The sequence below is a fragment of the Solea senegalensis genome, linkage group LG15 (assembly GCF_019176455.1).
Source record: "Solea senegalensis isolate Sse05_10M linkage group LG15, IFAPA_SoseM_1, whole genome shotgun sequence".
NCBI classification, from domain to species: domain Eukaryota; kingdom Metazoa; phylum Chordata; class Actinopteri; order Pleuronectiformes; family Soleidae; genus Solea; species Solea senegalensis.
This window is the reverse complement of record NC_058035.1, coordinates 5,327,490-5,352,824: the sequence shown is the minus strand read 5'-3', so window position 1 is coordinate 5,352,824 and position 25,335 is coordinate 5,327,490. Positions and strand designations below refer to the sequence as shown.

At 39.6% G+C, this 25,335-nt stretch overlaps 4 protein-coding genes across 5 annotated transcripts in view; 1 reads left to right on the top strand and 3 right to left on the bottom strand.

Moving 5' to 3' along the window:
- Nucleotides 1-5,543, top strand: part of spock2 (SPARC (osteonectin), cwcv and kazal like domains proteoglycan 2) — a 35,723-nt gene extending 30,180 nt beyond the window's left edge. For both annotated transcript variants that reach the window (XM_044045955.1, XM_044045954.1), the window contains 4 exons: nt 1,013-1,231; nt 1,859-1,921; nt 3,132-3,263; nt 4,562-5,543. In XM_044045955.1, coding sequence (XP_043901890.1) covers nt 1,013-1,231; nt 1,859-1,921; nt 3,132-3,263; nt 4,562-4,698 — 551 coding nt within the window. In that variant the 3' untranslated portion in view covers nt 4,699-5,543. The remainder of the gene's footprint in view (nt 1-1,012; nt 1,232-1,858; nt 1,922-3,131; nt 3,264-4,561) is intronic.
- tysnd1 (trypsin like peroxisomal matrix peptidase 1) lies at nt 4,869-11,101 on the bottom strand. The gene is made up of 4 exons (XM_044045953.1): nt 9,869-11,101; nt 8,735-8,865; nt 8,448-8,633; nt 4,869-7,705 (listed from the first exon to the last, which is right to left on the bottom strand). Exons 1-4 carry the CDS (start codon nt 10,930-10,932, stop codon nt 7,506-7,508), a joined length of 1,581 nt encoding a protein of 526 aa, XP_043901888.1. The 5' UTR covers nt 10,933-11,101; the 3' UTR covers nt 4,869-7,505.
- Nucleotides 11,102-11,957: 856 nt separating this feature from the next.
- sar1ab (secretion associated, Ras related GTPase 1Ab) lies at nt 11,958-17,739 on the bottom strand. The gene is made up of 7 exons (XM_044046337.1): nt 17,651-17,739; nt 15,932-16,002; nt 14,832-14,951; nt 14,668-14,733; nt 14,479-14,582; nt 14,246-14,377; nt 11,958-13,112 (listed from the first exon to the last, which is right to left on the bottom strand). Exons 2-7 carry the CDS (start codon nt 15,987-15,989, stop codon nt 12,996-12,998), a joined length of 597 nt encoding a protein of 198 aa, XP_043902272.1. The 5' UTR covers nt 15,990-16,002; nt 17,651-17,739; the 3' UTR covers nt 11,958-12,995.
- Nucleotides 17,740-18,463: 724 nt separating this feature from the next.
- Nucleotides 18,464-24,962, bottom strand: ppa1b (inorganic pyrophosphatase 1b). Its single transcript, XM_044046336.1, has 11 exons — nt 24,808-24,962; nt 23,492-23,556; nt 21,763-21,816; nt 20,991-21,110; nt 20,808-20,894; nt 20,551-20,677; nt 20,335-20,462; nt 19,685-19,770; nt 19,034-19,106; nt 18,900-18,939; nt 18,464-18,789 (listed from the first exon to the last, which is right to left on the bottom strand). Exons 1-11 carry the CDS (start codon nt 24,866-24,868, stop codon nt 18,767-18,769), a joined length of 864 nt encoding a protein of 287 aa, XP_043902271.1. The 5' UTR covers nt 24,869-24,962; the 3' UTR covers nt 18,464-18,766.
- Nucleotides 24,963-25,335: the final 373 nt, after the last annotated feature.

The window sequence follows — 25,335 nt, the reverse complement described above, 5'->3', positions numbered from 1 at the left end:
ACTACTTCACCTTCAGAGGACGTTACAGTAAAAACAGCATCCTTTAGCATTTGAAACACTCACTGGTTCCAGTAGATTGCTTGAATTCACACTGTTACACTGTTTTTGTGCGCACACACAAGCTTCATGCATAACTCTGCCACTGTCTTATTTTTATAAACATTGAACCTATTTGGTTAATTTTAGTGTGTCAGCAACATCCGAGACAACGAGGTGACAATGACAGACCGTGAAAACACTGTATGTGAAATGGAGGGGTGGGCTGACCTTGGCTGAAGGTCCTTGTTGTCCTTCTTTGTCCAGGAGAAAAGTATCCACATTTTTCTTCTCTTCTGGTCGACATGTTTCAGACCAGGCCTGTTAGGTTTGGTCTGATACGCCTGACAGTTGGCGTCCCAGCGACCTTAAGTTTCAAACTGTACTTGTTTCAGCCTTTTAGTTTTACAGATTTTAATCAATTCAGTCAAAGCGACAGCCAAAAAGAATACAAAGCATAAATAGCAAAGGGTCGGAGCTAAGAAAAGATTGGTCAGAGAGAGTGTGCGGAGAGTGACCAGGTGTTCCCAGTTGAGCTAATTAACTCCGCCCACTTACCTGCAAGACAAACAAGCCTCTGCTGGTCAGATTGGCAAGTGCGGAAACTCAAACAAAGAGTGGTGAAGTCATGACAGAAACCAGAACCAGGACAACACAAAAACAGGAGCGCCATCACATTATAAACACACTATAATCATAGAGTGTGTTTATAATGGACAAAAAGAAAGAAAATAGAAGCATCTCAGAATTTATAATATTCTGTATAATTCAGTATAATCTCACTACCAACTGTGAGAGATCACATATTAGATGGGCTTGCTCATAATATGTTCCCTTAAGGAAACTCATCCTGTTAAACCCTGTGAGATAATTAAGAAAATAAATGAATTGGCAGTGCAAGCAGGGGATTTTTTTTATGAGCACAATGGCGTGATTTCATGTTCTCATTTATGCGGTTTCTCTTTTTTGTTTGCAGTGCTGGACAGGAGCCTGGTGGCCAGCTGCAAGGACTCCATAGGCTGGATGTTTTCCAAGCTGGACACCAACAGCGACCTGTACCTGGACCAGGCTGAGCTGGCTGCCATCAACCTGGATAAGTACGAGGTCTGCATTCGCCCCTTCTTCAACTCCTGTGACTCATACAAGGACGGCAAGGTCTCCACCGCCGAGTGGTGCCTATGCTTCTGGAGAGAGAGTGAGTATTCTGGGGGACAATGTGAGGTGTGACACGCGCTAACGTGCTAGTGCGCGTAGCACACAATGCCTTAAACGTGTCGGTGGTGTCTTCTATTGGAACTAATGATTTATCCTTGGTCATGATGGCTGTCTGTGGCAAACAGGAAACAGCTTCTTCTTCTTCTGAAGGATGTGTGGATTCTAGAGTAAGAAAAGGTTGGCAAACCAGGAGCGTTACCGCCACCTACTGGATTGGAATAAAAATCAGCAGACAAAGCAGGAAAAAAAAGAGAATTCTCATCATATTTTCATAAATAATATTTATAATCCTTCAGAGTTTCTAAATATTACTTATATCTTTAATGGTGGCGTCAGGTGGATCCACCCTTTGTTCTCCTATGGGGTGAAAGAGGCACTAAATGTATTCCTGCTGCTTGTCCACAGCCTGGTTCTCCCACAGCTCCCTTTGATTACACTTGTAATCAAGCATTCAAGCATTTAAAGTAGCTCTGCTGTATGTCCCAGTCTGATACGGAACACACTGTACATGTGAATTCATTTTGAAATGGCAGTAACTTTTTAAACGTTTATCACATTTAGATTTAGCTTTCCCACGTATGAAAGTTATTTTTCTCTTCTTTGTCAGAGCCTCCCTGCCTGGCTGAACTCGAGAGGATCCAAGTACTAGACGGTGGCAAGAGAAAGTTCGGTAGGTATCCGACTCCTCCGTAAACTCATTTCAGCCCGACTGGGTCGGCCTTTCTTGGTTGAGAGGTTTCATCGAGCAGATGTCAAGCAGGAGGCAGGGATTAGTCCCGGATCACTTTTTTGTGGATTATAACTTGATTCTGACAGACGGCAAAGGAAACCAGCCATGAGTGTAGCTCGTCCGTGTCAGCGTGTGAGGGTGTGTGTATTAGGACTTGTGTGTTTCGTACGCCTGTCCACACTGCAGGTTTTGGCTGGCTGACTGGGCTCTGAGTCAGGACTCTCCAAGGACACAGAGCAGGGAGTAGACGCTCACATGTTACCTTGAAAGACTGAGCGGCCAATTCAGTTTTTGCCATGTGTGACGCTTCTTTCGTCTCTCTCTTGTTTCACAGTACTGCAAAACAATAACAGCCTTTATTATTAAAAGTCCAGTGTCTCTAAGCTTTAGTGACATTTAATGGTGAAACTGCTCAAATGTGTCAGGGAGCTACAGACGCCTCATGTGAATTCTGTCCTGACTCCTCACTCCTCTTACATGTCAGTTTATTGTGAGTAGAGTCCTGTCCCTTTGTTTATATAGTAAGCTTCCACTTTAAAATGCAAAACACACACCGTGAAAACATGGCAGCACAAAATGGACGCCCTTGCCTAAAGTACATATAAAAGGCGTATTCTAAGGCTACAAAAACTGGTTGCAATTTAAAGTGATAATACGCTTATATACTGTAATTATTAGTGTCATATTTAATGTCTAACCCTCTAAATGTTATACACTAAACCTTTTAGACTATGATAGTTTACCTTGCTGAAGAGGAAGTTGCATTTTTTAACTCAATCGTACAGTAAGTCCAGGCTAATTTCATATTCTTTGCAGCCGTTCAGAACTGAAAACTTTCCAATCTTTCGTGAGGATTAACTCGCCGCCCCACAGCACACCCACACGCTGCAGTATGCTGACCTGATGCCTTTTCATCCCTATCTCGCTGCGAGACCACATTTTTATTCATGGAATATGGAATCGTCTGGCACATAATGCAGACTATATACTGCATGCATTACATTTCCACCGGGCGCATGTGTGATGAGGCGTGATGCGGCGTGTTTATCTGCCTCTCTCTGCCGTCGTTGGGGTTTTGTTGGGGTTGTTCTGTTTTTGTAAGGTCAGGTCGACGCTTGATTTATTTATGCGTGTCTTGTGTGGACGCCAGGTCGATTCATCCCGAGCTGTGATGAAGATGGCTACTACAGGAAGCAGCAGTGTGACAAGGGAGAGTGCTGGTGTGTGGACCAAAACGGAGGAGAAGTCGCCGGATCTAGGATTCGTGGCAAGCCAGACTGCGGTGAGTCCACTGCGATTAACACCATTCCTATTGTCAGTGGTTGGTCTGCCTTGTGGTGTTTTTTTGTGGTGTTCTGTCACTCGTGTGAGAATTGTGACCTCACAAATACACAGGAAACAAGACTAGTCTAATGGTGCTTTTCCACTATATGGTTCTAGCATGACTCACCTCGACTCTCCGCCTCCTTTTTGGCTTTTCCATTAAGGATAGTACCTGATACCTGGTGGTTTTTTTGGTACCTGCTCTCCAAGTGAACTGACCCGATACTAAAATGTGACATCAACAGACTGCCAGCTACTGACATCCGATACAGGAATCAAACCGACCAATGCCGCGCTGTAGATCAGTTAAAAAACAACAACTTAAAAATGGGTTAATCTCCAACATTTAGCAAGGGAATGTCTAAAATCTCAATATTTACCAGCCGGTGATCGTGAGCCAAATCACTACCCGTCAGTCGTACTTTGGTTCAGTGACTGTCACACAGAGTCTGAGCGTCGGTTATGCAGGAAGTACTGAACAAATCACCAATTCTAATGATTCAGTACACTGAAAAGAACTCAAACTCGAGCTAGTACTAGAGCTGTACGGTGGAAAAGCTCCATAAAACAGTGACAATAATGATAATGTTTGTATTTTTTACTTCAGTCCCTTTTTAAAAAGATCTTTCAAGCTAAGAGTGTGTACTTGAGTGTGTACTTGACCTGAAGTAAATGCCAATTAAACTGGTCCAAAACTCGTATAAACCCAGGTTCAAAATGGTGTGTACATTTCAGCTGCCAGGATATACAGTATTCATTTGAACCTGGAAGCAGAATACAGCAAAGAGGGAAACTCTGCTGGTGTGGACTGGCCCACTTCTGCACGTGCAGCTTCACACAAGGCCTCCTTTATATTTAAGGACTGAGACCCACTGCAACATAACTCACTGCAGGGACCAGTGCCACATTCATGTGTCCGGAGTCATTTGCATTCTAAAGCACTGCATGTCGCTGTGAGAGAAGTCTTTCAAGATAAATGAGGGCTGTGTGGACTGAACCCATCGCCTGATAAGAATGGTTCCCCTGGCAAGGTTTAGAAATAGCTATTAAAATCCAGACAAAGTCAAACACATGCCCCCTTTTCTTGCAAGTGCAGTTGGCGATTTTAAATTGATTTCTGCTTTCTGCCTAATTGTCGGAGAACGGACTCCAGAACAACTGAGCGGGAACAGAATGTATTACAGTTTATAAGATGAGTGGTGAATAATTCAATCTTCACTGTCCTGCATGTTTTCTGTCCATCTTATTTTTTTACAGACGATGAAATGGCATATTCAGGTGATCTTGGCAGTGGAGTTGGATGGGAAGACGAGGAGGAGAAAGAAGTCGAGGACACTGCAGAGGAGGCTGAAGAGGAGGAGGGAGAGGTGGATGATGGGGGCTATATCTGGTAAAAAGGCCAACCGTACATGAGCTTCTTGATTGTTCCAAATACGCGCACACACACACACACACACACACACACACACACTCACTCACTCACACAGAAATCCTGAAAGGAGATGGACATGGTAAAGCTCTCACACGCCGAACAACAAAACGCGAGGGGTCAGGAGAGGGAAGATGAATTTTTTGGGAATATTTAATGTAACAGGAAATTCTTATAATGGGAAAGAGGGTAGGGGTGATTATGGGTGTGGAGTCAAGAATTCTGTCCCTCATACTTGTGAATCTTTGTTCTCTTCTGTTGTATGTCTTTTGAACTATCTTTGAGCAGTTTTTAGCTAAAGCATAGAGGAGACTTTAAGCAGTTGCAGGTGCTTGTCGTGTGGTTACAGTGAAAAACAAAAAAAGAAAAGAGAAAGATGAGGGCACATTTCAGTAGTCTGACCTGGCTTCTCTTTTTTTCGCTAGTTAACACAGTTTAGATAACAGTTTTGGTGTTAGGCAGGACACCAGCGACAAGGAGAGGTTCCCACATTAGAATACAGGAAAATGCCCTTTTTTTGACTTTATTGTTTACATGTCATTTGCTTTGGCTCATATATGACAGTAGTGCTCTGTCTCATTGAAAAAAACAACAACATTTCTCACGTCTATCACTCTTTAGCTTGTATATAATGAGTGTATCAGAAGGTTGTCACCTATTTGTCCTGTTATCAATGCCTGCAAAGACTGGTGGAAAACACTGCGTAACTGACAAATGTACATCGTGTCATAATGTGGATCAATTATTGTGTTTAATAAGAAAAGATTAAATGAAATAAAACTGGTCTCTGTGGCCCAGCTGGCTACCATACACCTGCACGTGTCCTCTTTTTCTCTCTTTGTTCTATTATGACTGATGATGATGACTGGCATATACACTCACCACTTTATTAGGTCTCTATCTATGCTAAAGAGTCAGTTCAGATACAACAGTGCTTTGATTGAGATGCTAAAAATATCATTTTTGTGACGTATCGTCATCCTTCCTCACGCAATACGAGAATCGGCGCAAATATCGATGTTTTCATTAATAAATGAAGGCGCTCTAAAGTAAACAATCGGTTTCGTGGTATCATTATCATGGACCGTGTATCGTATCGTGATTCGCACTCCCAGTTTTGTTTATGTCGTTAGAAAGAGATAATATCAGACATGCGGTGTATTGCTTTACATCATCACAACACCTGTGCTCCAGAGCAAAAGGGTTCCTCAAGCAGGAAGTCAAAGATTTCTCAGCAGAATAAATAAATTAACTGTATTTTTTCCTTGTGTAAAAACAAATCTTTGATTCTTGCAGAACTGGTGTGTTCTGAATTAGTGACATCTAATGGTGAGATTGCATATTGCAACGAATATAGTACAACTTTTGCTCATTTGGAAACATTTTCCTAGTGCATTAGGCAACTACGGTGGCCTTTGCAGACCAGAAAGTAATTGTGCTTCTTCCTGCACAGTTACCACTGCACAAGATGGCTGCCTGTGTAAAGCAAGGCCCCTGACTTAAATTACCATAACAGGCTTCTTCTATGGCCGCAATAACCAAAAGATTATTTTAAAGTGATTACACACTTACACAAACATGCCACTGGGAAGTATAATCCATTTCTGCCAATAAACCCCCTAAATATAACACATTGAACACGTCTTATAAATCAAATGATGTGATATGATGGGTATTTGGGAGCCTATAATTGTGTCATTTTGAGCGGTCAGATAAAAATAAACAAATTTATATTGAATTTTCTGAGTATTCATGGCAAAACTATAATTCTAGCACATTCTAGTAGACCATCATCTGACTGTAGTTCTCAGGAGATACCATTTCAAAGACATTAATCTCCTGTATGTGACCTTTTCTCAGCGGAGCAAAGCTTATTGTTGGCGTTGCCCTCACTCTGCAGTGCTGTACGGCTTCATGCTATGGGAAAGTAGCAGAAATGAGATACAGTCGCAGGTCTGCGTATCAGCACTTCTAAAAGCACAATGCCTATAGAAATCTCCTCAGCCTCTTCGGGACATTGCTCAAGCCGCCTGTACACTGTAAACTATTCAATCTTTGGAGCTGTGAAATAGAAACCTCACACTGGTATGTGACACACACATCTTCCACAGTGGTGGCCGAGAGAGCTCGTCTTTGTAAAAACTGACAGTAACCAATCTTCTGAAATGTCCTTTCTCAGTTTCATGTTTCTGTGATAATGGAAATCAGTACCTGTAATGTCCCGGTGGGTGAAACCTTAAATGTGTGAGCTGTGAGCAGGTTTGCCTGCTGACAGATGTCTGAATATGTGATACTGACAGCACGTACCCAAGGGGACCAATCATTTTCAGCAACCTGTCAGCTCATCATGCTAAATATTCCTCTTGCTTGGCTGAAACTAGCCTTTTAAAGACAGGTTTCAAACAGTGTTTTCTATTAATCTAAGTAAGGACTAAGACCAAAACATGTGTGTGTCTTTGGTGCTTCAGCTGTGTTTTAGTTTAGTTAAGTAACTGGAATAACAGTGTACAGAACACTCAGGGTGAAATTAAATGTTAAAAGAATAATTTAATATGACAATTAAACAATCAGTATAGTATTAAGATTGCATAATATATATATATATATTATACATATACTATGTATATTCCTTATACTGTTTTAGTTGCATTCTAAAGATATGTGAAATATATATTTAAAAACACTACTATTGTTTCAAGAGATACACAAATTAAATTTGATCACCTAAAAATGATTTTTCTCATAATCAACCAGCTGATTTTTGATCCTCAGTTAGAGTTTGCTAACCTCCTGTAGCCTCCACACATGTACAACTTGTTTTTCTGTTGTGTCCAATGTCCTGAACACGTTAACCTCCTGTGTCTGGTGAAAGCGCTGCAACAATCTCTGGAAAACAGTCACCGGGATGCTGAAGTTGAGGTGCGGGTAGGTCACTTTGGCTGCCAAGTCTCTTGTGTTGCTGGACACGATACCTGCGAAATGGCAGACAGTCATGTACTCTAGTTTTACGTGCCACTAAAAAAGTCTCCTCTGATTTTGCCACCACATAGAACATTGTGTTAAAATTCTAATCTGGAGTCAAATCTTAATTCAATTTCAAATCTTAGCCCTAACCAGTTCCTCAGAAATAGACCAGGTTTTTGGTTTGCATGACGCCTACTTGCCCTGACAAGGTCAGTGTTTAACCCAAGTGGGTGAACGTCACCTCAGTGGTAAAACTTGGTAAAAAGCATTTAATGACACAAACACAGTCCTGCTCTTTCTCACTCTCTCTATCAGTGGTACCTGCAGCCTCACTGCAGCAGGAGTCTGCTCTTCTGTGTTTCAGTCTTCTCTACTTCATGGTTGGGAATTTTAAATCAAGTGGCAGAGATCATCCATCCAGGGAAGAAGCATTTGTGGGACAAAGACATCTCAGCTAGTTCAACTGAAGTTCACCAATGGTTTTTCCATTCCATTGGTATTTGAGGCGGAGTTATGGCTCACGTGTCATATTTTAGACAGGCTTAGCAGAAATGACTCCATAATTCTTTACATAGTTGTCATTTTTTGCCCACATGTTCTCAGCCACTGTTTATTAACATATATAATGTGCAGCAGTCTGTGGTATACACACTCACAGTAGCACACTGGTACTGTTTCCCTGCTGTGGTCACCGTGTGCCCTCCACTGATCAAAAAGAATACAAGATTTTGTTGTTGCAGGGTTTCTTACCAAGCAGCTCTCCTGTGTGTGTCCGCACCACAGCTCCCCCGCTGGCCCCCGCTTGTACTGCACAAGTGGTCTGAAGCATGACAGGCTGTTTATCACGGCTGACGGCTTTAGAGAGGACGCCACTGGTGAGGGACGGGCCACAGCTCCGGCCCAGTCCACCATATCCCACCACGACGACAGATTCACCTGAAGGAAGACGATCCGAGGTAGTGTAAAGAAACAAATGTGTTTTTTTTTTGTTGAAAATGTAACAAGGGTGTTTTTCAGCGGACGGATAAAAATCACACCTGGATTGAAGCTCTGAGCCATTCGAGGGACCACAGCCTCAAGGACGGAGGATCTGAGCCGCACCAAAGCCAGATCATAGGGTGAAGACGCTTTAGTGGAAAACAGCACGTCGCCCACACTATCAAAGACTCTGTGAAATTGAAGTTTGTTCCAAATCAATTATATAAAATACAATTAAAAATAATAATCTTACAGCAACACAGGTGTTTTCATTTATTCAGGGCAGGGTTTTTTTTAAATTATCTAAATGAGGCAAATCTGGTAAAATAAAGTTGTTATAAATATTATTTCAGGTTAGGAAGATGCTTACAGTTCACCATATGGTGTATGTTCAACATACAGTCACCAAAGTGTGTGGCAGCCAATATAAAACTGAGGAAGATGTTGATTATTTTCACACACACACACACACACACACAGTCCTGAGAGAAGAGCTAACCAGGCTAAACAGTGAAAACACCTGTGGTTAATTAAAGGGAAGCAGCTACACACATCACAAACAACTTATCAAGTTTAATTAACCACTTTTATTACCTCTTGCTAACACCAGTGCACTTTTGTTATGAGCTCTTGGTCCAGCCAGATATAGTGAAATTCAAGGATTTACTTGAGTTATTTAGCTGTGTGGGCAAATGTTTTACTGAATACTGGTGTCTAACAAAACACACTCGCAAACAAACTATCCACTAACCTGCACACAAGGTGATTACTATATCTGGATTACTGTAATTTATAGAAACAAATGGAGTTACTGCTTCTGTTTGTGTTCTGCCACAGGTGACTGTGTCCCCTCTGCATGACAGCCATTTAACAGCTGTAATTACTCAAAATAATGACATAACAACTGTACAGAGCCGTTGTTAATGTGATCAGTAACACTTGTGGTTTTCCTGATAAAACATTACATTTTTCATTTGATTTACATATTGGTTCAGGGGGGACATTCTTTAGTATTGGAGATAGGATTTGTGATCATTTATTTCTAAAGCACTTAACTATGACTCTACTGACACTGTGGGAAAACAGAAGTTTTGCTATGTTAATTGTTTGTGATTCATGTTTTCGTGTGTCTACTAATCAAATCTTCACACAAAGCATGCATGTGGACATGAAGACAGTGAAAGTGTTGTCACCTGTTCCTGTGATGGAACTTGAGGTTGACCGTAGACTTCCCATTGACAACATGTCGGCAGGTTAGAACCAGGCGAGGGGTGACAACTACCCCTGAGCCCCAGAGCTCCCCGCTCTCCACAAAGCAAACAGTAGGGTATTTAACCGCTTTTGACTCGTGGGCTGTGGTGGTCATCATTTGAAGGCCTGTCTCTCCCTGATGGAGACAAACATCACAGAGTGGATCTTGAGAGTTCGAGCAGCGGAGGATATTCCTGAAGATGGAGTGGACAGAGCAGACCAGACTGAGGCCTATCCACTCGTTGGCCTTCCAGCCGAATGGAGACACGATGAGCCCGATGAGACGCACGTCGTCGGCACCGCCCATCAAAAACAACCCTCCACCCTCTGTGCCTGGCAAACAGCGGGCATCTGTGAGAATGACAGCGTTGTCCTCTCCAGCCAGGTTACTGATGATCCCTCTGCTGAGTGTGCTGATGAAGAGGTCAAGGCAGAGGGAGCCGAAGGGTGAACCACATGCAACAACATGGGAGCCCTTCTGCAGAGGTGAGCTGCTCTGCCAGGGGATGGTACCAGAGTCTGGGCTGCTCCCGACCACCACACCGGTCTTGAGCACAGCGAACCAGCTGAGGAAGTGAGCATCCCTGATCAGCTCAGCATCCTCTTCATCACCATGGAAACGCCACTGCTCAGCCTCCCGGAAAAGTGCCTGGAAAGCTTGTTTGAACTCCGGGCAGTTCACCAGCATAAGCAGCTGAGCTGAAACCTCGTTTTGATGTCGCCTTGTTTTGGGTCTAGAGTGTGTTGACTTGCTGGTGTCCAGTGGGAGGCAGACACGGATTTTGAGCTTGTCACTCAAAGTTCGCGGCGGTAGGAAGCTAAACTCGGTGTCGGAAGTGAGAACGTCTTTGTCGGCAATGAAACGTGAAAACGGCAGACCTGAACATATCACAGTCCCGGTTTGAGGGTGGACGATAACTCCGCTGCAGCTCACTGGTTTATTTGCTGATAAAGCCTCCGACAATTTCACCACACAGCAGCACTTTTCTACTTCCTTTATGTCCATATTAGATCATATGGGATTAGAAGACTTGAAACGTTGGTTTAACAAACAACTATATATCGGTGGTGACTTTATAAAACAAACTGTATGAGTATAACTATGAAGTCAAAACTATTTGTTTGTTCAACTGCCTCTGAGAACTGAAATCGTGTGTACTTGCTTCCTGTTTGTGTCTCATTTGTTCACGGAAAGGACCGAAAACAACCGATCAATATGATTGGACAAAAATGAAACACGAGCAGCTCCGAGCCAATGGGAAACTTAGAGGCGGGACTGTTGTCTTTTGTTGCATTCATGGCAACTTCTTGAGCGTCGTAGTTTTCAAATATTCCTCATGACTCTCCTCCTGGATAACGATTATTTGAATGTTTTTGGTATCATTTTTGATACGGTACTGTAGTGTTCAATCATATGTCTCTGCATTACCGGAGACAATGCGGTCGTAGTCTCAGCCGGCCATACGTTACTTAACAGCGCCACCCAATGACTTGGATGACCAGAGAATGCAGTTTCTAACTTTTTTTTTTTTTAAAAAAAAGAAAGACAATTTTTCAACGTACAAACACTTATATAAACTAAAAACATTGAAAAAATACAAAGAAACACAACTGACACTTTTCCCATTTCTATGTCTTATGGATGAGGAAAACTAGATCCTAGTTCCATGGTTCTCAAACTGTGGTACCACCAGTGGTCTTAATCTAATTTCACTATACCAGTGTTTGAAGTATATTATGTAAGGGAAGAGGATGATGAGAGAGAGCAAATTATCACAATGGGAATAAATCTGCCTCTTGTGAAAGATCCATGGCTGACTTTTCTCAGCCTATTAACACCACTGTATTTTAACATTAGTGATAATCAACCAACCACTACTCTAGTTCATGATAAACATTTCATATTTGGAATAACATTGTTCCAAACAGCTTTTAAATATAATATTTATATTATATATATAATAATTTAATGTCCTAAATCCTAGCATCAAAACCCCCCAGTGTAAATAAGTAAACAATTTGACACAAGACTTTAAACATTAAATAAAATATTTATTGTGCTCAAACATCAAACGTTTGACATGTAACTGTCTCTTGTAACAGAAATTCAACTTTAAGAGCTCAAAGCCTGATGTAATATGGCTAAAAAAATATAAATAATAGCTTATGTACAAAATAAAAACATGATATTGCACTAACAAGTATTTTCATGCTAGGGTTGGACAATATTGACTTGAGAACTTTCATATCACTGCACGCTGGGAGCAGCAACTAATCACAAAGTATTCAAGTCATGACACAACAAATAAGCATAAGTAGGGGTAGTTTAGCAACCTCACGCTGAATCCCCGTGCTGTACTGATGCAGTAAACGTACCATAGACCGTTATTATTTTCAACACTGTTGAATGAAACTCCTAATGAACATGTGGTCACATTCAAAGGATTGGCTTGTAGTGGTGAACCCCTTATAGATTAAAAACAAACAACATGCAATCAGAAAATAAAAAGCACTTTGACAGAAAGCGCTATACAAATACATTTATTATTATCATTATTATTATTATTATTACCATTAAATAAATATGACAGCAAATAAGTGCAGAACTGACCATAAAAAAAACTTTCTGGGAAGAAAACTAAATGGTAGTTTAAGATTCCCAGTAGTTTATATATATTTAATATATGGAGATATCATGTTTTGTCTGTGCCAATAGTTTGTGTTTTCTATCCTAAATCAAGGAAGAGTTAGTCCAAGCACAGAGTGTTAACCCAAATGACCTTCACTGCAAATCAACACCAGCACCTAAAAATAAAAAAGGGTCAGACACCGGGCCACAGTGAGACATGTTCTATATGGCAGACTGAATTTCCTACAGGCTTTAAGTAAAGCTCGAAACCAGAGAGGGAAAGTAACTCAATAAATTTGATTTAAATACTAAAGAGACGGTGATTCATAACTTCTCTCTGAATTGTGATGGTGTAATCAATGCCAGTGATAAAGAACACAAAAAACATATTGCAGCACGGTAAAATTCATGTTGACATGATGTCATTAAAAGTGTGTAAATCAGTCAATATATTGTGAGAGCCAGCGGAAACCCTCTCCATATCCTTGTCTCTTCAGCACGCTACACATAAAAACCTCCATTGGCCTCAAATTCAGCTCCTTCAGGGACACTTTGCCCTGAAAAAGATATAAAAAACACATCTGTAAGCACTGATTTAACATTTTTAACATCCTTAGTTTTATCTTAAACTTTGAGTGTGTTGTGAAGTAAAGCGCGGGGAAGCACGGTGTGGTGTTTATAGAGGTTTGGGCTTTGACTTAGTGAAGTGAGTCAGACCTTTTGTAATGTAATGGCTCTCTCCTGCATTTTCATGTCTTTTACGCTATTTTCTTCTCTCTTTTGCCAAGAAACAGCAGGAGCTTGACAAGATTTACATCACAAATGAAAAATAACACCTTTTAATATCATACTGCCTCCCACTGCTACTGAAGTTAATAACAGCAGTGGTGATCTAAGCACTTTTTTTTTTCAATCAGATTTGAGTGGTAAAAATCTCAGAAAAACTGCTTTAGCAATGAAAGCAATGCAGGTCTGGAGAGCTGTAAAGCTACTAATACAGTAACAACATATTTGAGCGACTGGTCAGAATTTATGGAAATATAGCATTTATGAAGATTCCAGTGTGACATCTATGGGTGAGACTGCAGAATGTAAGAGATCCTCTGCTCACCCCTCCCTTAATCGTATCTGCAAACTACAGAGGAACCTTGTATACAAAATTAGATGCATGTCTGGTTGAAAAACAAAAAATCCTGTTTCAAAGTCTTGCGACAGTTTTTGAAACCGGCAATTCGGACATAACCTGAAAAAAAAAAAGATCTATTGGATGCATGCTCATGCGTGCTGTTCTTTATCATCTATTTTCCTCTAAATGGGAACCGGAAACTTGTGATTGAGACTAATAACTCTGCAGCAGTCGCCCTCTGGTGGCTAACTTCTACTTCTGTCCTACCGCCTTCACTTTTCAAACTGTATCCAAAAGCATGCTCTGCCTTGTTTTGTCCATCCAGGCTTCAATAGAAACATGGCAGCTTCCATAAAGCAAGGTACATTAGTACAAGGCCCTTGCCATTGGCTAGGAAGTCATACAATTTCTGCCAACAAACCTTCCTAAATGTTACACACTGGACCTTTAAAGTCATAAAGTGAGAAAGGAGAAATGATTTCTGACGTAATATGGATTGATGAAATGGAAGTACAACGTAAGAAAAATATAAAAGACGTTTCAGTTGCATCACGTGTGCATTACCTTTCCAGTTGTATGTCCATGAAGACCAAACATGCACCTGAGTGCATCTTCACTGACGGCCTCTGGACGATCTATCTTATTCCCCAGGATGAGAACTGGTACATTGGCGATGGATTCGTCTGTTAACAAGGCCTACACAGAACAAGAGTCATGTACTCGGCGGTTTTCAGCAAAAGGTATAAATAAAAAGAGTCTGTGTGTTGGCATGGAAATAAAAATCAATATATACTTACGTCGAGTTCAGTCTTTGCCTCTACCAGTCGCTCATGATCAGCGCAATCCACCATATAGACTATACCATTTATGGCAGGGAGGTAGTTCTTCCAGATTCTTCGTGCTGTGAGAGCAGCACAGTTTCAGTTGTGACACAGGGGTAGAGCAAGAGCTTCTAGTGCCTCAAACCTAGTTATTATCAGTGTTACCTTGTGTGTGACCTCCGAGGTCGAATGTTGTGAAAGTCATACCAGCAATGGTCAGCTCCTCAGATGCTGGGGACAAAAGGGGAAGCACAGAAGTAAGTTTAAATAAGAACAATAAAGGCTTTAAGTGAGTCATGAAGCAAAGGAAAGACAAATGGTGGTTGTACTTGGATGTAGTGTTGGCACGTGCTGCCCGAGCCTGTCATCTCTGAGCATGTGCAGGAGCGTTGTTTTCCCAGCATTGTCTAGTCCAAGGAACACCAGCTTTCCAGTCTTTTTGTACAACCCTGATCATAAAAGAAAGACAATCAAATATAGACTTTAGATTAGGAGTGAAGCCAATACAATTATAAATCTGTGTTATTATTAGACACAGTGACTGGTATTTAATTCTCAAACCAAAATACCGAAGAGCATTTGGGCAGGAAATAGTGACATATGTAAACAGAAGTATTCTTGTAATGAGTCACAATAACATTTGACTTTTGTCACAGACATACAGATGTCATGTCTTTGTGTTTAGTAGTTTGTCTGCAGCTGTTTTTCACCTCTTTTCTGTAGAACTGCCCATATATTTCCTATGGCACATTGTTCTTGTTCTTAAAACTTAAAACTTTTCTTTGTGGACTACATTCACTTTAGAAGAACACTGCCTTAGGGCTGCTGATTACTAAATTAATCCCCAACTATTTTGATTATCCATTAATTTTAATTTTTTGTTTTTTTTCATCAAATAAAAACAACTGATTTCAACTTCTTGTTAAAAAATATAGAGCTGCAACTAACGATTATTTTTTCTCGATTAATCGTTTGGTCCATAAAATGTCAGAAAACCTTAAAAAATGATGATCGGCATTTGTCAAACCTGGAAATGATGATGTTCTCAAATGTCTTGTTTTGTCCACAAACCAAAATGATTAATTTTGAATGATTTCTTTGTTATCCAGAGCAAAGAAATGAAGAAATACTCACATTTTAGAAGCTTAAACAATCAGAAATCTTGTTTTAAACATGAAAAAAAGCTTTAAACTGATTAATTGATTATCAAAATAGTTCTTGATTAATTCAGTAATCGATTAATCGTTTCAGCTCTATTGAAATCTCTGAATATTTTTATTTTCTGGACAAAACAATTAATTTTTCATTTTATGGACAAAACTAGTCAGTCTAACAATGAGCAGATCAATCTGTAATGGAAATAATCATTGGTTGCAGTCATACACAACAGAATTGATGTTTTAGTGGTGAATGTACATTTTCTATATACCTAGTAGCTGTAGGACTCTGCTGAAGCCTCTGTAGATCCAGTCAAATATAAAAGACATGTCTCTTTACTGCCTGAAATACAGAAAACTGATGTCATTTATTCGGGCACATTACAAAAGAAACAAAAAAATGAGCACATCTTGTTCAAACTGCTGTTGGACCTCAATCGAATCCCCCTCGTACACGTACATGAGCAAATTCAAAACACTAGCAGAACACACTGACAAACAAGTGTAATGTTTCATATGTGATTGCAAAAGAGCATTTGGTCGCATTTCAGAATTAAGCAATGAAGTTCACTGTTGCTCATTATTCCCAACCACAGATTATTCTGCTGGAATGTGTAAGCTCTGTGAAATCACGCAGGCTTTGAGGCACTGAGAGAAAAACCAAGTAGCAAGAAACTGCTGATGCACTGGGATTTTCACACACAACCACCTGGAGAGTTTACAGAGAATGGTCCAAAAAACAAGAGGAAATATCCAGTAAGAATTAGTCAAAAATGCCTTGTTGCTGCTAAAGAATGATTCAGAATGATTGTTGTTAAAAGGTTGTTGTTAAAGCCACTTTATACAGGGACATGTGTACCTAATAGAGTGGCTTGTCAGTTCACATACTTTGTTCTGGGAAGGAAAAATCAAATGAAAAAGAAGGAAAATATTTCAGATTAAATATAATGTGTCATCTTGTTGTTTTTACAATTTGTTGACATAAAATTAAGTGATTTTTGATAAGTTGATCCCTCATCCCTGGGGGGCAACATATTATTTTTAATGTTATCTGTTGACTTAAAGGTCCAGTGTTTAAGAAGACCCAGGTTCGCAACCTGGTCGGAACAAGGGCCTTTCTGTATGGAGTTTGCCTGTTCTCCACGTGTGTGTGTGTTTTCTCCAGGTTCTCCGGTTTCCTCCCACAGTCCAAAAATATGCAACATGGGGGATAAGGCACTCTAAATTGACTGTAGGTGTAAGAGTGGATGGTTGTTAGTCTTTATATGTGGCCCTGTGATGCTCTGGTTCACTGTCCATGGTGTACCCCACCTATTGCCCTATGTCAGATTGGCACAGTCCTTAAAGCAGTAGAAAATGGATGATGGATAGACACTTAAAAACATACTTAAGTATATTCTATTGTAAGTTTTGCTTCAGGTTTTCAGGGTCTCAAACTTGTGAAATTTAGGAGGAGCTGCCTCAGGGAGTCAAATCTGATCTTCATCTGACTATTTTTATGACAAGTTCTGGCGAGGACACTTGATCTCAGCGAACACACACACACCTGTCACTCTGTGAAACTAGTGAGGCCTTCAGTGACGAGGCTTTAGTTATTTAATATGGTGCTTTATCGTAACTATTTTTCATTTCTGTGAACACATTACATTTTTGTTCGAGTGTTTTGGTAAGAACAGAGAAATAAATAGCAGCAAGTCATTGTTTTTTCTTCTTAAACACACCTCTGAATGGGGACAAACTGGAAAAACTTCATTATAAAACGCAAAGTTGAAGCTTCTCACAAACAACTGACCTTGTTTTCACCGTCTTTGCATAAACATCGCCTCAGTCACTTTGGCAAACCATGATAAAAATAGTAAACAACATCTATAATAAACAACTGAAGTCCACACAACGACAACTACACTAGTACACTGTATAAAACTTTATAAAACACCTAAGTAAAAGTGACAAATTTAACTAATAAATAAACACATTGCGCGTTGTTTTACCTTCAGTCCGCTCAAAGTGTTCGACTCCGGTCGGGACTGGCTTTTGGTCCGAGCCTCAACTGCCGTCAACTGACATGAAGTTTGACAGTTAACCGGAAATACGTCACTGGAATTAGAACAACGCGCGCGAGGAGGCGGGGTAACGCTAACGTCGTTCCCCCAATTGATGATATTTTTTGTTTGAGAATGCTGTGTCAAAATTTCAAACACTACCATTTTAAAATGTTTATGATATTTAATAAATCCCCAGTACATAAGCGACTTTTTTTAACCGTAGCAGTACAAGAATTAACATTAAAAAGGTACGTCACGCACAGATCAAAGGATACACACGCCGAGGAGAGCATTCCCAACTGCATTTTATTCGTTTCAGTAATGTAGAGTCAACAATGCCCCCCTTTTCTTTACTATTACATTTTCTGTTTTCTTAATTTCAACAATTTATATATCAATAAAGTATGTCGTTTATGCATTCAATACATACAAGTATTTTTACTTGAGTTCAAGGATGAACGTTTAAAAAAAGTTATTCCTGAACGCACTGAACTCAATCAGCTTTTTTTTTTGGTAAAAGGGAAAGATAATAATGTAGGTCGTTGGCCACTAGGGAGCAGTATAACAACAATAAAAGCGCATAGGACCAAAACAGCTTTCTTCTCTGAGCTTTGTCCCTGCTAATCACATATAAGTCACAGCAACACAATTAACTTAAAAGCTCCAACTTATAAGTGAATGCTTGTAAACAACAAGTACAGAGCAAACATTTTTATTAACCAGTGCCTTACGTGGGAATTCACAAGATCACACTGTTGATAATTTAAGCAGAGACGCTTTATTATAGCACATTAGTATCTACAAGGCACAGTCTGTACTTTGAGTGCACATCTCCAGAGAGATCCTTGTTAAATAAGTGAAGATTAATTGGTCAAGACATGAGTACGTTCTGAATTGTTCTGTTTTCTACAAAATCTATCTCCACCTTCTCCCCATCTAAAGGAAACACAGCCGACCCAGGAAACCATCCTGTCCTCCTTTTGGTTCGTCCTATAAGGCAGTAATCACGTATTCCCGTGAGAAACAAGCCTTTCGTTCTGCTCCGATCCAAACAGCTCCTGATTACTTCCAGAACCATTTATCTACTGTTTACGGGAAAACACAACAGTCAGTTTTGGTCGACAGATACTAAAATAAATAAGATGCACTTCCAATACATTGAAATGATATGCACATATGTAATTAAGAATTCTACCTGATGTAGGGATAGACTCCTCTTTCCCACATGGACATGCCTATAAATGGAGTGAAATATTAAACATGAATGGAGCCTGCTGTGGTTGAATTGATGTCGAATTGTAAAAAGAGAAGAAAAAACTGGTTACTTACTTCAACAGCAGCTTTAGCCTCGTCTGCTGAGCAGCAGTAAGAGCTGCCGCTCGCAGAGAAACACGTGTTTTTGCTGTAAAGATTGACAAGATGGATTTTTTTTTTAAATCAAGAAACCAGTGAGAACAGTGTGAGAATTTAAGGGTGTCACAATTTTCCAAATACATGTTGTTCAAATTGTGCAACAACTGCCATAATAATAATAATAATAATAATGGTAATAATGATAATGTATTTCACCAGTCAACCCAGATAAAACTGTTTATATACAGTGACTTAGCAGGTTCCGTTCTCATGGCATTGTTGTTGCTGCGTGTTTACATAACTAATGGCGGGCTAAATATTTCCACAGTGGTGACTTCAGGAGAAGAAGCAGGACTTTCCAGTTTCCATTAGTGGCCAATGTCTAACATGAAGGTGCAGCTAACTAGTAACTATTTGCTTATTGAACAACAACAAATAAACCAAAAAGAATTAATGAAAATGACTAGAATTTCAAAGACATAAATTGATGAGGCATTTTGCTCAATATTCACTTTAGAGAAAAGGAGACAACCATACTGAATATTTTTTACTCAATGTGGTTTACTTTTACTTAATAAAGCAAATGCATTTTAAAATGTTAAATTAAATAATAAAAGCAGTGTGTACCAGTTGAGTTCACCAGCACTGGTCTGCTGGCAAATGAGAGCTTTCCAGAAGTTGTGAGTACTTTTGATGACTTCAATTGCAAAGTCCTGAAAACACAAAACAGTAACTCAAATTAAGGTTTAATGTTACAACCTAAGACATAAATGCACAACTGAATTAATTGCAGTACAAATCAAGTTTTCAATAGCCTACAAGGACAGGGTGACTATAAAGGGGTGGAACCAAATTAAATGACAAATCTGCAATGTAAGTGAAATGACTTTTGGCTCTTTTCGACTATACAGTTCTAGCATGACTCGGCTCAGCTCGACTCTACTCGGTTTTGTATCAGGCATGTTGTTTTTCCATGACTATAGGACCTCGTTTTATATGCAACAAACACACAAACAAAGCAGTTATTTTCGGTGTACTGAATCATTAGAAGATTAGTTCAGTACGACTGCATTTATAATAATCTTACATCTTAGATTTTTACCTCGGAGTGCAAACCTCTGCCAGTGCAGCTCAGTTTCCCACAATGTCAATACTGTTAAGTAGTGATCCATATCATTGCCAATATCTAGTCTTAACAGCAATGATCTACCATCTCCAGAGTAATCAAAACCCATCTCAAATGAAGTAATAAAAACAAAGGTATGTTAGGTAAGAACCTTGTCTTTGAACTCATCATTGAATGCAAACTTGTTTTCTGGTTTCCCATCAGGCACTTTGTATCTTCTGAACCAGTCGATTGTGGCCTCCAGATACCCTGGTTTCAGGCGCTCAACATCACTGATGTCTGAAATAAACAAGAGACGGCAAAATAAGTTCAGTATGTGTGAGGCAGGACTGCTCAGACAGACAAAGAGGAAAAGTGGTTGCCTTACTGTTCAAGTCGTTGGCTTCAGGGTCCTCTACATTGATTGCAATCACTTTCCAATCAGTCTCACCCTCATCAATCATGGCCAAAATCCCGAGAACCTTCACCTTGATTACCTCCCCACGGGAACACACCTGGAGACAGTTCCTTTCTCAATGAGATGAATGTACGCGACAAACAATGACATCCACAAACCCTGTGACTCAATGATTGAGTGAAAGAACAGTAAGGTGCGGCTGTAAAAATCACCAGCCAGGTTTATACCTTACTGCCTATTTCACAGACATCGATGGGGTCGTTGTCACCACAGCATTCAGTGTCTCCGTCTTTGTGTGCCGGATCCTCCCATGTCTGAAACATTAACAAATAAATAACAGCAAGTGATGTAAATAATAAAAACCTAAAATACTTTTTAAAAGGACAGGATCATCAGTAAGATTTACTCACCTGGGGAATGGCTCCATAGTTCCATATGTAGCCTTTATGAGGGTAAATATTGGCAACGTACCGCAACTTGCCCTTCTTCACATCCTGCTTTATTGGGTTTAACAGGTCTTTTGTAGCAATCTGTAAACACATTGTACACCTGTTACTTTTAAACAGGTAGAAAAGAGACATTTTTGAACATGACCGATGACTTCTATGTCTAAATTCATCTGCATCATGTAAAACAAATAACTGGTATTAAAATCTCTTCTAAGAGAGTTAAGCACAAGTCTCAGTGTGTGTTTAGATCCGATCACAATGCCACATTCAGAGATGGTTTGTGGACGGCCATGTCCACATTTTTGAACATGAATGAAGGCATTTGTGTCCTCCTCAGCTGATTGTTTTGACTGTTTTTTTTCCAATAATTAAACAAGTTTTCAGATTTGTCAGATTCTTAAATGTAAATACTTTTTGGTTTCTTTGTACCATAGAGGAAAAAAATCCTTAAAACTGAATCATTTTGGTTTGTGGACAGAACAAGAAATTTGAGAACATCACCATTTATAGGTTTGGTAAACACTGATCAACAAGTACTCAAATAACTTTGACTTTAACTTACGATTTGACTAGGGAGGTCGTAGGAGGTGTTTTTTTGCAGGCATAAAATCCCTTCGGTCACATATCTGTGAGCAGCTTGCATCTATGATCCTCTTAAACCTTGCTGGACTAACTCGGCTACACTATAGTCATGCCGAAGCCAAATTAATTTGATTGAATGTCAGCTGTTTACCTCCATCTTTGCATTTGTCCATCTAGGTACTTCAACAACCATGTGAAAGATGTTCTGGAAGAGACAAAACAAAATACAGTTATCATTGAGTTCGTCTCAGTTCAGTGACAATATTTGTGTTTAAACTTTCAAGACACCCATGGTTGTCTTACAAGAGAGGTTTAAAATTATATATAAAAAAACAACAACAAAAGACGGCATTCAAATATCAGTACATTAAAAACAAACACAATATAGAGCAAAAAAGACGAGTTTAAATAAGTGTGTTTTTTGAAGGAGGAAAGGGAAACAATGACACAGATGTCAGGTGGGAGTGAATTCCAGAAGCTCTGGTCCCCATAGTGGTTAGACAGATGAGGGGGGAACAACGAGATGAGTGGATGATGATGATGACCTTAAAGTAAGAGTGGGTGTGGTAATATGCAAGAGATCAGAAAGATACTGAGGAGGAAGGTTATGAATGACCTTAAAAGTGAAAAGCAGAATTTTGCAATTCACGCAAAAGGTAACAGGTAACCAGTGGATTACTGCTGCAGAGCAGTGTGTGAGTGATGTGATGTGATAAAAAGAGGGAGCTCCAGTGATGATATGTGCAGCAGAGTTTTGGACTAGTTGAAGCTTGTGAAGTGACTTGTGTGGAAGACCAAATAGCAGGGAAAACAGCAATCTCATCGAGAAGTGACAAGTGTACGAGGACAGCGGCACTGCCTGGAGTGAGGGATGGACTCAGACGGTCGATGTTGTGTAGGTGGAAATATGCTGAACAAACTGATATATCACTGGCACCAGTTTTTGGCACCCTTATGTTGGGGTATCGAGCACAGTGGTCCTACAGTGTGGAGTTAGACAAACTGCAGTTCATTGATTTGTCAACAGAGAATAAACACAGACGTGCGACAGGAGGAATAAAATGGCTGTGTTTCTCTGTGCAGCCTGTTGCCCTCAGTCAAACAAAGCTTGTCGTTTTCGTGTGAAACAAAGCCAAGTACTAAAATGAAACAACATGATGGACGTCATAAATTGTTGCTCTTTGTTTACTCTGTCAAGTTCCTCATTGTGGAATTTACTGGCAAATCTCAATGCAATTTCTGTTTCCTGTCTACACGCCCTACAGTGGAAGAGCACATTCCATTCCATGTACCACTTAGTGACACCAACGTATAAGACTGAAGGTGACACAATTTTAAAAAACCTATGACCTGTTCTGGATTTATATAATCTCCTGTAATGTCGAGCAATGACTGCACGGCACTGAAATGAAGGGTAAAGGTGACTGTGCAGAGCAGACTGTGACCTGCTGTTATCTGTAGACCAGCAGCTACAAATACTCTGCAGCACCATAGATGACAACTGAGCAATGGGTATATTACAAGGGTAAACAATTAGGGCTGCAATAAACTATTTTGATAATCGATTAATTGGTTTAGGTGTTTTTTTCTGATTATTCAGCTTCTTAAATGTGAATATTTTCTGATTTCTTTGCTCCATATAACAAAGAAATCATGAAAACTGAATCATTTTGGTTTGTGGACAAAACAAGACATTTGAGAACATCATCATTTCAAAGACTGACCCACATGTTCTTAAATTTAGAGACCAAACAACCACTCAATGAATCAAGAAAGTCATAGACAAATTAATCAATGACGAAAATAATTGTTAGCTTCAGGCCTTAAACAAACATTTACGCCCTAAAACAAATATGTACAGTTGACAAAAGGTACTTTACCTGACTTTCATCTGCATACATGGGAATGTCATGGAATGGTGAGATGTACTTTCCTTCTTCATTTTCTGTAAACAAACAAAAAATATATATCATTTTAACATGGCAGGTAAATAAAAGTAGTTTTCTTTTTTTCATGCTTTCCATGAGACACAAGGCCATTCAAGTTTGTGTGTTGTGTGAATGGGAACAATCGGTGCAATACATAAATAAAAATGTTGAATATTTTTGGTTCACACTGGACTAACTGGTCTCACAGGCAATGAAAATACAGTTGAAAATATATAACAGCATGATTCTGACTTGTCAGTTGAAGATATCTATAGTGTCATTTTGACGAATTAAAACTTAATTTACGATATCAAAATGATAAAGATTAACAGCCTAAAGCCAATTGAAGTTACCTTTAAGTGGAATTATGACTGGTCAGAATTGACACATAAATATCTCACATTGGATTCATGATCATAGTTTAATCAATAGATGCATTAAAAATATCGAATAACAAACCCCATTCACAAACATTTACATTGTTTGCCCCAGGAAAAATTAAGTTATGATTAACTGAACTGTTCATTTTGATAAGGACGAACTGAATTAAATATCTGTAACACTTATGGCTGCAAAGTTTTTTGATTTATTGATTATTATTCAATTACTAAATTAATAGTCAATTATTTTGATGATCGGGTTAATCGGTTAGTTAGTTGAAGTGTTTTTTCCCCCCAAAATTTACTACAAGTTTTCTGATTTTTCAGCTTCTTCAATGTGGATATTATTATTGTGTTTATTTGACCATTTAAATATAAAATCATTAAAACTGAATTTTTGGGTTGTGTACAAAATGAGACATTTGAGAAAATCTTAAATCCCAGGTTTGCTAAACACTGGCATTTTACGGACCAAACAAGTATTCCACTAATGGAGGAAAATAGTCGACAGATTATTCGATCACTTGAATAAAAATAATCGTTCGTTGCAGCCCTAGTGGTGATTAAATACTTCTGGATATAATAACGCAGGTCAATGCGATGACGTGACACGTTGAATATCACGAATCACGTCATTTCACTTGTCAAAACCTGCACAAAGGGTTTAAATACTCAAACCAGGGAGAAATAATAACGTTTAAAAGTATATTTGCAGAAAATAGCGTATGTAATATGTCCCTACTGTGTATGCACTGAAGCTAACCGTAAATAAAGCAGTTACTTTGAATGAATAAGTGACACGTGGGAGGTTGCGACTGGCCTGTGAGCGCTCCGTCTCCAGGACAACAAACAGAAACAAACTCCTGTTAACGTTCGGCTTTTACTTACTGAAGAATAAACGGTAGCTGAGGGAGTTCAGCGCTCCTCTCTGTTCCACTGTAAAGCTCATGCTGAGCGGTTGGTTTGTGTTCGGCTCCGGGGTGAAGAAGGAGGTCGGTGGCGGAAGGAAATGTCTTCTGCGCTAGACGGTTGCGGGGAGGACACGGCGCATGCGTACTCTGTCAGTGATGTGTTCATGGACTAGCGCAAATGTCGAAATTACAACACTTCATCTTGTCAATGCTATTTTTGGTGAAATTTAGAATCAGTATTGATTCCTGTCTCTTCTTTTTGTCACAGTGTAGATGAAACAAAACTCGCCTCTTTTGGGACTGTAATTTCTGTCAGACCTTCTGGAATTACCTCAATCTTATCTTGAATCGAAAGCTAGCTAAACATCCAAAGTGATTTAATCTGCTGGCTAATGCTGCCTTTACGTGCTATCGGAAAGAGGAAAATTCCCATTTGTGAAATCGGAGTGCTTTTGAAATGAGAAATGGCCTACACACGGTTCACCCATACCTGCGTATAAAACAA

Coding starts and splice junctions, on each gene's coding strand:
- tysnd1 (XM_044045953.1), bottom strand. CDS start 10,932: ATGGACATAAAGGAAGTAGAAAAGTGCTGCTGTGTGGTGAAATTGTCG. Junction 8,634..8,734: donor GGCTCAGAGCTTCAATCCAG/GTGTGATTTTTA, acceptor GTCTTCCTTCAG/GTGAATCTGTCGTCGTGGTG. Junction 7,706..8,447: donor ACACACAGGAGAGCTGCTTG/GTAAGAAACCCT, acceptor GCCATTTCGCAG/GTATCGTGTCCAGCAACACA.
- sar1ab (XM_044046337.1), bottom strand. CDS start 15,989: ATGTCTTTTATATTTGACTGGATCTACAGAGGCTTCAGCAGAGTCCTA. Junction 14,952..15,931: donor CAGAGTCCTACAGCTACTAG/GTATATAGAAAA, acceptor TTTTATGATCAG/GGTTGTACAAAAAGACTGGA. Junction 14,378..14,478: donor AGGCAAAGACTGAACTCGAC/GTAAGTATATAT, acceptor TGTTCTGTGTAG/GCCTTGTTAACAGACGAATC.
- ppa1b (XM_044046336.1), bottom strand. CDS start 24,868: ATGAGCTTTACAGTGGAACAGAGAGGAGCGCTGAACTCCCTCAGCTAC. Junction 23,557..24,807: donor CAGCTACCGTTTATTCTTCA/GTAAGTAAAAGC, acceptor GTTTGTTTACAG/AAAATGAAGAAGGAAAGTAC. Junction 19,771..20,334: donor ATGATGAGTTCAAAGACAAG/GTTCTTACCTAA, acceptor TTGTGTTTTCAG/GACTTTGCAATTGAAGTCAT.